Here is a 13,493-nt window from a genome sequence, read left to right as displayed (position 1 = left end):
TCCTGACCAAGTTACCAAAAAATAGGTTAATAAAGAGCCCTCATCTGTGCCAGAAATGGGAAAGCCTTGGTTCCAGTCCTTCCGGATGAGTAGCAGAGTAGCTCATGCAACACCCACTTTACAGGTGAGAAAGCTGAGGTCAGGTAGATGAAGCATCTTGCTCAGAGGCAACAGCCATTGGGTGCCAAGCCCAGGAGTTCAGGATCAGGACTGTTAATGCGGCCCGGAACAGCACACTCCTGAGCCCAGATATTAGGTCTGGACACTGCACATCCACACAGTTGGCCTTCCCTACGAGTTCCCAGAGGATGGTGCATACAATGAATGGATCTAGTCACCGAGCTTAGCTTTCCTTTGGTGCTTCAGGGCTGGGGTTGGCAGACTACATTTTGGGGGCCGAATCCAGCACTCCTCCTATTTTTATAAATAAAGTGTTATCAGAACCTGGTCACACTTATCTTTAGATATTGTCCATGACTGCTTTTATACTTAATAGCAAAGTTCTTCGACACAGACTATGTAGCCCGTGAATCCTGAAACATTTAATATTGGTCCTTTGTAGATTAACTCTGCTCTTCTCGTTACAAAGCTCATCACCAAGCTCCTTAAGTCAGTGCTTATTACTAAGTACCAATAAATCAGTGCTTATTACTAAGTACCAATAAGTCAGTGCTTATTACTAAGTACCAATAACCTTATCTTTTATGGTTTAGAATATTACGTGTGTTCATGCTTTGGGCATATTTCAGTGGATATCTAGCATGAGCCACTTTGTTATTTTATAGACAAGGTTCTTATAAAAAAAAAGATTTGAGACTGGGAATGTAGCTCAGTGGTAGACTACATGCTTAGCTTGCATGAGGTCCAGGTTCAACCCTCATGGTCTTTGGAAATACATATATGTATGTATATGTGCATATGTATATTTATTTACATATGTGAAGACTACATAGCTACTCACACACACACACACACACACACACACACACACACACACACGTAGAGTTTGTGTTCTGTTATTTTGCATGTGACTTATTGGCAGCGCCTTGCTAGATTTAGCAAACACTGAGCCAGGCAGATCTTCCCTGAAGCAGAAGAGGGCAGAGTCTCCGTGGGGTGTGACTCTGATGCATGCCGAACAGTATTGATGAGGCAGTTTGGAGGCAAATGAAAAGCCTCCTGGTTGACAGATTGTGCTGTCTCCTCTTTGCGGTGTCTGAGGTGATCATTGTGCGGAGCTCCCAACCTCCCATCCTGCTAGGGTAGAGGCTACTCTGTCTTCACGTTCTGCCCTGCAGGAGCATCCTGAGCGGTTAGAGCTGCCTACGCAGCCCAGCTCCCTGGACCTCAGGACTGGCCCCAGAAAGGCTGGCATCAGGGCAGGAGCAACATCAAAGCAGGGATTGGCCGACTCCCACCACAAATGCCATGCAGGCCAGGCGCGGGCAGCACTCCGGGGCGTGACAAATCTCAGCCTGTCTCTAGCTTGTGTTCCTCGGGCCAGTCTGCCTTGGGCTTGCCACATGATGATAGGTCTGTCATTCAGCTTCACTCCTCTTCTCCTCATTGTCTCGGGACTTCTCTGTCACTCAACTGGCTACTGGGGTAAGTGTGTGTGTGTGTGTGTGTGTGTGTGTGTGTGTGTGTGTGTGTGTGTGAGAGAGAGAGTGAGAGAGAGAGAGAGAGAGAGAGAGAGAGAGTTTGAGAGAGAGAGAGAGAGAGAGAATATGCATGTATTATTTTTTAAAAAAATACTTGAAAAGTAGGCTTGTCCTGGGAGCATCAGCAGACTTGAAACTTGAAACTTCTCAGTGAGCATTAAGATGGCAGGGTGAAGGGATAGGACGGAGTCCGGAGTCCGCAGGGGCCTTGCTTGCATGCTTATGTGTGTGAAGTTCTTTGTTGTCCCTCTTGTGACCTTGACTCCAGAGTGGCCGGCAGCTGCTGTCCCTCCCCTTGACTTTGCAGTAAAACAGTGCTCTGTGGTCCACAACTCCCCCTGGCATTAGCTGGCTGGGATGCTCGCCATCATTCCCGGCCAACTGGCTTGGGTGATGTGGCTCAAAGACAGCAGCCACCAAGCCACCAGATCGCTTTCTTTGCAGGTGTGTCCTCCCTTGCTGCTTACGCTCACACAGGTGCAAGCCTTGGCCATGGCCGTTTCCGAGGTCCTACGCTCTGTGCGTGGGGCTGATGCAAAGTCCTAAGGAGGCGGGCTTCTTTGGAACTGTGCAGTGTGGACAAGTTTGGGCAAACTGCAGCCAGCTAGCGTGTGAAGAATGTCACTGTTGCTGGGCCTTGCAGCCTATCATGGGTGTTCCCAGAGACACCATGGAACATGTGTCTCTCACTTTCTCACTTGTTCTCCCCACTCCAACAGGCGGGGGAGAAGTGGACAGGTTCCCACCCTAGGCTCAGACAGGTACAGCACCACTAGCAGAAGGCTGCACTCGGCCTTTTCCAGCCCAAGGCGGGCTTTCTTCCCTGGCTGCTTCCTTTGCTGGCTGTGGTGACACACTGGCTTGCCTTGAGGGGTGGCACTTGGTGGGAAAGGTTGGAATAGGAACTTGGTGGTCTGCTGATGGACTTGTCATGCAATGTAGGGAAAATGAGAGATAGACCCAGTGGCGATCCTGGTGCTACACCTCCTGTCATCGGAGGTGGTATGGGCCAAACTCTCGATGGTACAGAATTGGAAACTGAGTCCTTGGGTTGAGGAAGTGAATGTACTGTATACGGGGGACCACATGCACTCCAGACTCAAACTCTTAGATGCAAGTTCCTGCATTTCCAGGAGTCCATTGGTGTGGATCGATTTCCAAGAATGTGCCTCAGTTTCTCAAAACAAAGCAGGGGAAAGGCTCCTTTCCAATGAGGGGGGGAAAAAAAAAAAAAACAAATGCTTGCCAAAACCTTCATTGGTCAATCGCCTATCCTCGGGTAGAGCAATACCGGGAGATACAATGGCGTCAGTATCAATAAGTGAAGACCAGTGGTCCTGGAGTCCCTTGGTAGTTGACATTGCCGAGGCAGAGCCACGCACGTGGTGGTACAGCAGGTCACAACAGGCACCACGTGCTACACGCCCAACAGTTTCCATTACAATGGAACCTTCTGGGACTCTTCCAGGCTGGACCCTGAGCTTGGGTACTGTTCCCGGGGAGACAGCACAAGCCTGGGAGAGATGCACAGGGCCATTCAGCACCAAAATAGACATGTGAAGCCCTGGCTTAGCTGACAGGGAGAGCGAAGAGGGGAAGCTACTCCCAGACGCATCCACCTGATGGAAATACTCAGTGCTGGAATGAGCTGTAAATAAACCAGACGGTGCTAAAAACAAACAGCTCCTGGGGCTGGGGGAGGGGCAGAAGGCAGAGGCCCTACACCTGCTGGCACAAAGTAGGTCAAAGGGGGAGGAAGGGATGGGGGGGGTAGAGTAAAGGCCGGTGCTTTGGCAGCAAAAGCAGCTGATAATTTATGTTCGCTGGAGATGCCTCCCGTTTCCAGGAAGAAGCAAGAAGTGATTGCCTTGAGAGACCCAAGATCTTTCACTAGGGGACTTCCAGGGTGCTGGACAGGCAACACTAGAGACCATATATGGCCTTGGAAATCAATGGTCATGGTGCAAACTAACCACATGACCCGCCCAGCTCCCAGGTGTCCCTTCCAGGAGGGCCGTAGCCCTGCTGTCTACTGAGACAAAAGGCAGGCAAGGGAACCTGGATCTGGAGGGGCTCTAACAGGCTTCGGCAGCTACTGTGTACCTGCCGTCCTCTTCAATAGCCCAGCATAGCATGGAGAAACCAACGTTGTCCACTCCTGGCTTCCCGATGCTGGCCAAGAGCTGGTGATAGTTTGAAAACATAACTATCAAACCAAGAAAGAGAATGGTGGAGAGTAGAGGGATGGCTCTGTAGTTAAGAGTGATGGCTGCTCTTCCAGAGGACCAGGGTTCAAATCCCACCGCCTCTGTGGAGGCTATGTCCCAGGTCCAGGAGATGCCCTCTTCTGGCTGTCTCAAACACTGCATGCGCATCATGCACAGGTGGAGCTCAGGGATGTGAGGCACGGGGAGACACACCTAGGCTTGTTCTGTGAGGTCAGAGATCCAGGAATCTGAGGTCCAAGCTAGGAACTGGAAAAATACGGCTCTCCTTGATGTCGCTGCTACAAGCATTCTAGGTCACTTGCACTTTCTGTTGGTAAATTCCTAGAAGTGAAATCACTGAGCTGTACCATCTGTCCACATCCGGCTTTAATAGAAAACACCACGCAGTTTCCCAAAGACCATACCTACTTCCATTCCTACCTGCTAGAATAGGATAACAGTTCTGATTGCCCCCGCTCCTCGCCATATTTTTCTCCTGTCCCTTTTTCACTGTAGCCACTCTGGTATGTGAGCATCAGTACCACCTCATGCCTACCAGTGACGCTCGGCGGAATGGGTAAGAACGTTCTGGTCTAGCCACACAGCAGAACTCTGTAAGAACTGTAATTACAGCCTGTTCTGCTCCCTCGAGTGCTGTGTTGAGAAGGAGAAGACAGACATAGGAATTCACGTTGTGAAACTCAATTTGCGTAAAATATAAACATCCTCCTGATGCATCCCTAGTGTTAAGATCCAGCGGTGTGTGGGGAGTGCGGAGGTTAGAGGCTACGGGCCTCTGCAGCTGGCCCGGTTTTTCTAGCTCTGAGGTGCTGTCATCTAGGCTCTGTTCTCTTTGTAGAACTCTACTGTGCTACAGTGTGGGATCTAAGTCTTTTTACCTTAACACTGGCCACATATTAAGGCCAAACGTAGATAAGACTCTGTGAAAATCAAAGATGTAGAAGTCTAGTGGCCCACTCGCCTCCTCGTGTCAGGAATTTGGTTACCTACACATTGAGACTTTTACGTGGGACTCGTAAGCAAGTGGAGCATCCGCCATGGCTCTGAGCACCTTGGAGTCAACACTGCCTCCAGCCCTGGTTACCTCCCTGTTTCCTGAGGACAGCATCACACGCACTTCCTCTGCCCAGCTTTGGGACCATGATGGGTCTGTCTAAACTTTGCATTCCTTGCCACACTTACAGAGTTAGTTTCTGAAGGGGAAAAGGACACACACAGCATCTGGGACATTTCCCTTCAGCAGAGGCAAGAGACGGTCTGTGTATGTCATCATTGCCTCGAGGTGATGAACGGGGGTCTTCTCCGATGTCAGGTGACCATGTACGTGTCCCCTGGGCATGGTGGGCATGACGCAGATGACTGTCCTAGCCCCGTGCTAAGGAACAGCAGTTTTCTCTGAACAGCCCTTCCTGGCCTGGATCAGAAGAAGAGAGGCAGCCACAAAGCATGCTGCCTACTGATGCCCCCGCCACCCCCACTCTTCCCACCGCCATTCTTCAGAGGCAGCCGAAGCCCGGTGAGTACGCTGGACTCGGGTGAGTGAAAATCTCCAGACTCCGCCACGTCAGCCCCATTCCCGGCTTGACATGGCCACCTCAGAACTCCATTTAAGAGGGGCAGCTCTGATGTCACTCGAGGACAGAGGCCTGGAGTGGGCATTGCGCCAGTTGTACCAATTCATTCGCACGTCTGTTCCCTTGCCCGGTCCGGGTCTGTGAAGAGGGGAGCTTTTTCTCGTCTGGGAGTTAGATGGGACCAGGCTTGGCAGCAAGACACCTCATCTTTTTGAAAACACGAGGGGTTGGGGATTTAGCTCAGTGGTAGAGCGCTTGCCTAGGAAGCGCAAGGCCCTGGGTTCGGTCCCCAGCTCTGGAAAAAAAGAACAAAAAAAAAAGAAAAAGAAAGAAAACACGAAGGTGCATTCAGAGGTTCCAAATCCCCATGGGCTGCAGAGTTCCCCCATTTTCATTGCTTTGTTTTAATCAAGCATTCATGGAAATCTGCGCAGTGGGGGCGAGGATGGAAGAAAGAAGACAGAAATGGGAAGTGGAGGATAGAAAAAGAGAAGCAGGCTAGAGAGACACTCAGTAGCAAGCATCAAAATTCAGTTAGAGTGAAGCACTGGGATGCTACAGTCTGATACAATGTACTGTCTACTTAAAAGGGAAAAAAACATGGGGGGAGGGGCGCAGATGTTCCCACTGCATAGAAATATAGCAGGGGCCAGCCAGGAGGCAGCTCTTTCGTTGGTCTGACCTCTAACCCATTGTCACCTTCCTCTGTAGCTTCTCTCTCCAGACATGAAGAATCTTCTGGAACTTGAGGCCTCCCCATCACCCTGCATGCAAGGCTCTCTTGGCTCTCCTGGCCCCCCTGGGCCCCAGGTGAGTTCGCCCTTCCAGGCCCCCTCCTGTGTCTTCCCATAACCCAATGGGCACAGCCTCCTAGTGTCTGCCCTGTGATGTGCTGTGCGGCTCCTCTCCAGCCTCAGGGCCATGAAGAGCCTCTGGGTGAATCCGGCCTCGCCTGTGCAGCCCCTGCCAGATAGATTTGAGGGTCTCACATCATATTTGAGGATGCTGCTTATAGGCGGTGGCTGTTGTCATTGTCATCGGATAAGAACGTGACTGTCCACCCCACCTGTGGACTAGAAGGGTTTGTGCTCAATTCAGGAAAGTGGCTGTCTGAGGGACCTTAGGTTTCCCGGGCTCTGGACTGCTACAAACACCAGCAGCCCCCAAGCGAGGTACAAGAGAAGATCAAGGATGAGCACACTGCTAGAGAAAGAACCTTTGCACTCCGCAGACTCCCATCCCAGGCTGATCTGCTGCCATGAGATCATGCTGCCAACTGCTCCAAGGCTCTGGGTCCTCCACGAGGAGGAGTAAGAGGATGCCACGAGCTTGTAGGTCCCAAGTGCCATCCTAGACAGGAGGCATCGAAATCACCACTCAGCTACGTGACCCTCTCATGGCTTCCTATCATTAGGGGACTAAAAGCCAAACGTCCTGACCTGGAAGACAAAGTCCCAAGACTCTGGCTCCCTCAGCTTGCACATTCTCCACCTTGAGCTTAGCTACGATGTCTGCCTCTCTTCCTCACGCACTGCAAGCTTGCCTCAGCCTTGGGGTGTGCACTCCAGGGCCCCGCTCAAGTTTTGATGTGCCCCTCCTAGTCTCTCAGAGGCTGATTTCCATGTTCCCTCCTTAGAGCCAAGCATAGCTCTAACTCCAGCACTCAGAGGAGGCTGAGGCAGGAGGATTACTATGAGTTTGAGACCAGACTGGAACCCACTGTATGAGTTTCAAGACTGCTCGGGGTACAGAATGAAACCCTACCTCAGGGAGCAGAGGAGGGGAAGAGAGGGGAGAGGTATGCCTTTCACTATTGCCAAGTCTGAAAGTGTGGCCCTGAATGCAGCCCTACCTCTTTCTGTAACTGCAGTTTTACTGTCTGTGGCTGCTTGCAGGCCAACAGGGCAGAGCTGAGGCTGTGACAGATGTGGCCCTCCAAGCCTAAGAGAATCACTCTCTGACTCTGTAGAGGAAAAGTTTTTGATCCACTTTGGACAGGGACAGGGATAGCATCCACTCCACTTCCTAGTCTACCCAACCTGTGGGCTATAACTAGCCTGCTCTCCATAAACATTCATTGACCCGGGTGTGATAGCATAATTGTAATCCCAGCACTTGGAAGGCTGAGGCAGGAGGACCCTGAGCTTAAGACTAGCCTGAGACCCTATCTCGAAAACAAAATGAATGAGGAAGCAAATGATAAAATCATCTGTTAGATGTTATAAATGAAAATGGGACCCAGAACTCAGAAGTCAGAGGCCATCATAAAGGGGCTGGGGAGTGCAGGAAGTCCAGGTGAGGTACTGTAAGGTGGACTACTTTCTTCAGCACCCTTCTCTGATGGGTCTTGATGTGCATGAGAACCAACCAAGCATTTGGAAGGGGGTAGGGGAGGTCCTCTGGCCATCTCAGATCAGCAGTCCCAGTCATACTAGTGGACCTCTGAGCTCTCACAAGCCTGAGTCACATAGAGGCTCCTCTGTCCACACACGGAGTCTGTGCAATGTGAGATCTGTAAGCCTGCAACTAGCATCATTAGAAAGGCAATCTCACCAGGTGCAGTGGCTTAGGCCTATGATCCCAGCACTCAGCAGATAGAGGCAGGGAGACCGCCTTGAGTTAGCCAGGACAGCCAGGGTAAGACTTCTACCACAGCAAAGAAGAAATGGAGGGGGAAGGAAGAAAGGAGAAAGGGAGGAAGGGAAGGAGGGAGGGAGGGAGGGAGGGAGGGAGGAAGGGAGGGAAAAAAGGAGGGAGGGAGGGAGGAAGGAGGGGAAAAAGGAAAAGAAGGAAGATCTAGGGTAACGTGTATGTGTGTGCCCCCACAGAACACACACACACACACACACACACACACACAGACACACACAGAAACAGACACAAACACACACACAGAAACAGACACACACACACACACAGACACACACACACACACACACACACATACACACACCCCTCCATTCGATCAGAATCCATATTTGTTTGGTGCGTGCTAAGCTCGATGATCTTTGAAAACAGTTCTATAACCATTTCAAGACACAAAAGTCTTGGAAATAGAAAGCAACTTCCCAACTCTGCCTCCTAAACCAGAAGGCAGACAACCCACAGGTGGTTCCTCCCAGCTCTGTCTTCCCCTGAGATCCCCGGGAAAGGCAAACACTCTCAGAGCTCTCCGGCTCGCACTGCCCCAGATGACCAAGTGATTGCTCTGGGTTTGGCCTGAACTTTGGGAAATTGTAACGTGAGGACAGGATCGTTTGGACAAGTTTTGGAGAAATCTCACTTGCAACAGGCTGTCATGTTGGTCACTTGTAGACAGTAGGCTTATGGAGGCCAAGGGATTGGGCGGACTTCTCTCTGCTATTCCCAGAAATTTGGAAAACAGTCGTGAGCTTTTCAGAGATATGAGAGCAGAAAGCAGGCGCTTCTGGCCGTGAATGTTCAAAACACTGGCGTTTTTACAGCCTCTGCTGGAGCCTCCTGTCTCCCAGATGGGATGGCAGCCATTGTAAACAATGTAACAACTCTTTACCTTTCCTTAAGAAAGTCTCTGGCAGGAGAGGATTATTCCGCACCTAGAGCCCACAAATCATTTGTGGAAAATCTTTTTCTTTTCTTTTGTTTGTTACTTATAAGACAGGATTTCGAGTAGCCTAGGCTGGCCATGAATACCTGAACTCCCGCCTCCAGTACTCATGTTCTGAGATTACTGGACTGGGCCACCAAGCCCAGCTCCTCCCTGAGGTTATCAGAATCAGTTGCTCTCCATGCAGAACTAAACTTTCCTTCCTGTCAGTGCCTCAGAGAAGTGTAGCCAGAGCACAGGAGGAAGAGAGACAGCAAGGAGAGTGGGTTTCAGGACTGAGAGGTCCCTGCCGGGGTCCCTGGACCCCCCCACCAGGGTCAGCCTGCTCTGTAAAGGCCCAGTGTGGCAGTCTCTCCTGCAGTCTCGCCTTGGTCAGACACATGTTTTCTTCACCTCTTTTCTCGGTTGTGTAGGGTCCACCTGGGCTTCCTGGCAAGGCAGGACCAAAGGGAGAAAAGGTATGAACTTCTGCTTTCTAATCAAACCTCACCTTGGTAGCCACCAATTGCTTTCTGGCCGTGCCACTGAGAATGTTCTGGTCGGGACTTCAAAATATGTGCTCATTCCGTTTTGGCAGATGAGAAGGGCTCCCCATTGAGTGGATGCAGCTATAGTAGGGGGTGGTGTTGGTGTGTCCCACTTCAGGCCGCTGGTATGGCAGGGGTGCTGTAACTGGTCAAGTGACCAACTGATTGACTAAGCCACAGCATGGCCAGGCCTCAGCCCTCCTAAGTCGTCAGTCCCAGAACTCCTCTTTCAAACAACCTCTGTTTATCTGTCTTCTCCATGCACAGGGGGATCTTGGCCGCCCAGGAAGGAAGGTAGGACCCATGCTGTTTTGTCCGGTAACTGTGCTGCATGTGTATGCAAATGTGTTCAGTGGCAGCCGATACCCTGGGGGAGCGGCAGTGCTGGCGCCCCACTGATGACGTCAGCACACTTGCCTTTTCTGCCAATGCTTTGGTTAAGAGCTGGAGCACGAGGCTGCTAGCATCTGACCAACCTCTTCCAGAGGCTGCTGGGCATACTTCCCCAGCTTCATCCTGCCACCAAAAAGGGAACTCTCCAAGTCCCCAACCGGTGACACAAAATGACTGTCATCAAACTGGAATAAAGTGTCGAGTAGACGGGAGTAAAGGTCTTTGCTTTGGACATTCCAGTGGCTCTGAGTGGACTAGCCACGCACCATCATTAGCGTCAGAGGAAGAGCCAGCAGGCTACGTCACCGAGGTCAGCGAGTGGTGGCTCTTAAGTTCTTAAGGGATTGAAGGAAGAGAAATCCATCCTAAAAGATGCCAGTGACTTTATTAGCGACAGAAGCCATAAATGGACCTTTGCATGGTACAAATAACAAGGCCAGCCACAGCTCAGCGACTGTCGAATGCTGTGCTGAAGAAACTCTGTGGTGGTAGGAAGCAGCACAGTCTGTGTTGATTAGTAATGTCTGCCATGCCCATGGAAGGCAAAAGCAGAGTGAACATGCCAGCATCGGGCATCTCTGAGCGCTCAGCTGAGTCCCTAGCTAACTGTGAAGTGAGCCACGGAGTGTAGAGCTCAAAACAGACACCTCTATCCCCCAGTCTCATCCTCGTTCGCAAAGGTCATTCTTCTGTTACCCTTAGCTGAGATGGGGTTCTCTGGAAGCAGAGACAGGTACCAGTGAATAGATTATGGAGGAACTCTAGCAGGAGGAACCTGCAAAGGGGAGAAGGGTGTCACGAGAGTGTGCATAGGGGAAGTCCAGCTCTAGCAGCCTGAACTTGGGTGTATCGAAAGCCTGTCTGTTTGTCCTTCCTTCACGCCTTCATGGTAAGAGGTCTGAGATGCTGGGTATAGAAAGGGAAGGTTCATAAGTTACTGGGATGTTCCAGTGCTCAGAAGTGAGCTTCATGGATGCAGGCTTTTATGGAAGCTGACAGTGTAGCCACTGATGGATGGTACAGCAAGCAGGCAAAATGCTTCTGAGGGAGTCCCAACAGCATCTGCTGCTGCTCCCAACACTGTCCCAGCTCGTGCCACAGGACAACCTGTGGAGAACTCACAGGAAACAAGTGACAGCGGGTGTGCTCTATAGAGGTAATGAAATTTGAGAGACCGAGAAGTTTAGAATCCTGCTGGCCACTGGTCTCCTTTTCTTAAGTAAAATAAAATGTTGTTTGGTTTAAAAAAATCTAACTCATATCTGTTCGACACGGGTTTTTAAGCCTTTATTCTTGGTAGGGTAGGGATGGACACATGTCTGGTGGCCTCATACTCTTATCAGGACCCCAGTTATTCCTGGCTGGAGAGAAGCATACCGAGGTATCTTGACTTTTGTTCTTGGTCTTTGAAGGGTAGACCTGGACCCCCAGGTGTTCCTGGCGTGCCCGGGCCCGTTGGCTGGCCAGGCCCTGAAGGACCCAGGGTAAGTGTCATATATGTTTGGGGCTCATGTAGTATCAGAATATGAGGGGGACGATGGCTACCTTGGGTCCTGACCATCAGTCAAGCACATCACTTCCTTCAGAGGGAAATAGATGGAATGCAGCTCCCAGCCCCTAAGTGCTTCTTCTTCCTGTCACCTGCAGACCTTGGTCAGTGAGTGCTGAGACTCTGCTCCTGTAGAGAAACGGGGGCTGCTCCCTTCTTTCCCAGGATCTCCACTTCCCCTTTGCCCCGAGAATGAGTGTGCTAGTCTGTTTTCTCTGAGAGGACCCAAAGGGAACTTGGGTCTGGGAAGCTCTCACCTGTCCCACCGATCTGACGGGTGGACAGTCCAGGACTCTAGGCAGGCTGGAAGGATGCAGATTCCCCTCTGAGAGAGTGCACAAAGCAAACACACCCCTATCTTCCTTTGTCTTATGTTCCTGCTGCCTGTCACAGACCGCAGGGTGCCGAGGCCATGACCTGAAGATTTGACCAGGAGAAGCCAGGGCAAGGCAGCGAATGTCCTCTGTTGCTCTGCCTTACTGGCTGCATTGGTAATAAATATGAAGACGTCCAAGGAAATCTTCCTTAAAAGAACTACTGTATCTTGAGCTGGAGAGACAGCTCACGGTTAACAGTGATGCGGTTCTTGCAGAGAACATGTGGTCAGTTCCCAGCACCTACACTGTGGCTCACAACCATCTATAACTCCACTTCCAGGACATCCAGTGCTCTCTTCTGTCCTCTGTGGACGCTAGGCATGCACATGGTGCACATGAATACACGCAGACAATTTTCAGTTTGCTGTATGGCCAGGCATGGTGCCTCATACACACGAACCCGTACTCAGAAAGCTGAGGTAGGATCACTATGAGTTAGAGGCCAGCCTGGGCGACAAAGCAAGTTCCAGGTCAGCCTGATCTAGAGTAAGATCCTGACTCAGACAGAACAAAAGCCCCACTGTAGAGAGCTAAGCTGTCCATCACGACAACCACAAATAGCTGTGAACCCCTTGAAGTGTGACTAGTATAAATGAAGACCTGAACGTTTCATTTTGACTCACCCAAGTTTTAATTTATAAAACTATTCAGGGCTGGGGAGATATATCAGTCAGTAAAGGTGTTTGCCACCAAGCCTGACAACCTGAGTTCTATCCCTGGAACCCACATGTGAAAGGAGAAGGCTAACTCTCACAAAAGTTGTCCTCTGACCTCTACATGTGTGCATGTGTGTTTTACACACACACACACACACACACACACACACACACGATAAAATGCAATTTTAAAATCTTATTGTATCATGATTACATGTTGAGGTGACAATTATATTAAATAAAAGTAAAATACTGGCAAAATGAATTTCACTAGCTTAATTTTACATTTAATAGAATTTCTTTTTAAAGATTTATTCGTGTGTGTGTTTTGTGTATACAAGTGCTCTGTCTTCAGACACACCAGAAGAGGGAATTAGATCCCATAGCAGATGGTTATGAGCTACCATGTGGATGCTGGGAATTGAACTCAGGACCTCTGGAAGAACAGCCAATGTTCTCAACCACCGAACCATCTCTTCAGCCCTATTTGATGTAATTTATAAAGACACTTGCAATTCAGAATATGTAGCCAGTCATGGTGATAATATTTCCTGTAATCCTTGAACTCAGAGGCAGGGAGGAGCATCGGCTCAAGGTCATCATCACCTGAATTCTCATAAACCAGGAGGGTGGGGAGTACATGAGACCCTGCCTAAAAAACAAAACAAAATAAACAAGCAAGTAAACAAAAGCAACAACCAAAATGAACATCACAAACTAATCCCCCCGATAGCATATAGTTGATTCTATATTTCTACCAGTTAGAGGTGGCATACAGTTTTGTAAGAGACCATAAATACACCCTACTGGCAACCACCTTCCTCTGCTGTATATGCCCTGAGGCTGATTTTCCCTCTACGGGGCTTCAAACTGAGGGTGAGAGTGTAACGAGAGGTCTGAAAGACCCTCCTTATGCAAAGAGCAAAGCAGACAAAGATTTAA

The 13,493-nt window shown here is 50.1% G+C and overlaps 1 protein-coding gene across 1 annotated transcript in view; it reads left to right on the top strand.

Annotated features, from left to right (window-relative positions):
• Positions 1 to 1,526: 1,526 nt before the first annotated feature.
• Positions 1,527 to 13,493, top strand: part of Colq (collagen like tail subunit of asymmetric acetylcholinesterase) — a 36,431-nt gene continuing 24,464 nt past the window's right edge. The window contains exons 1-6 of the mRNA XM_032918799.1: positions 1,527 to 1,605; positions 5,293 to 5,405; positions 6,175 to 6,273; positions 9,463 to 9,507; positions 9,844 to 9,870; positions 11,382 to 11,453. Coding sequence (XP_032774690.1) covers positions 1,527 to 1,605; positions 5,293 to 5,405; positions 6,175 to 6,273; positions 9,463 to 9,507; positions 9,844 to 9,870; positions 11,382 to 11,453 — 435 coding nt within the window. The remainder of the gene's footprint in view (positions 1,606 to 5,292; positions 5,406 to 6,174; positions 6,274 to 9,462; positions 9,508 to 9,843; positions 9,871 to 11,381; positions 11,454 to 13,493) is intronic.

The sequence above is a fragment of the Rattus rattus genome, chromosome 13 (assembly GCF_011064425.1).
Source record: "Rattus rattus isolate New Zealand chromosome 13, Rrattus_CSIRO_v1, whole genome shotgun sequence".
In the NCBI taxonomy this organism is placed as follows: Eukaryota; Metazoa; Chordata; class Mammalia; order Rodentia; family Muridae; genus Rattus; species Rattus rattus.
This window is presented reverse-complemented; position numbering and strand designations above follow the sequence as displayed.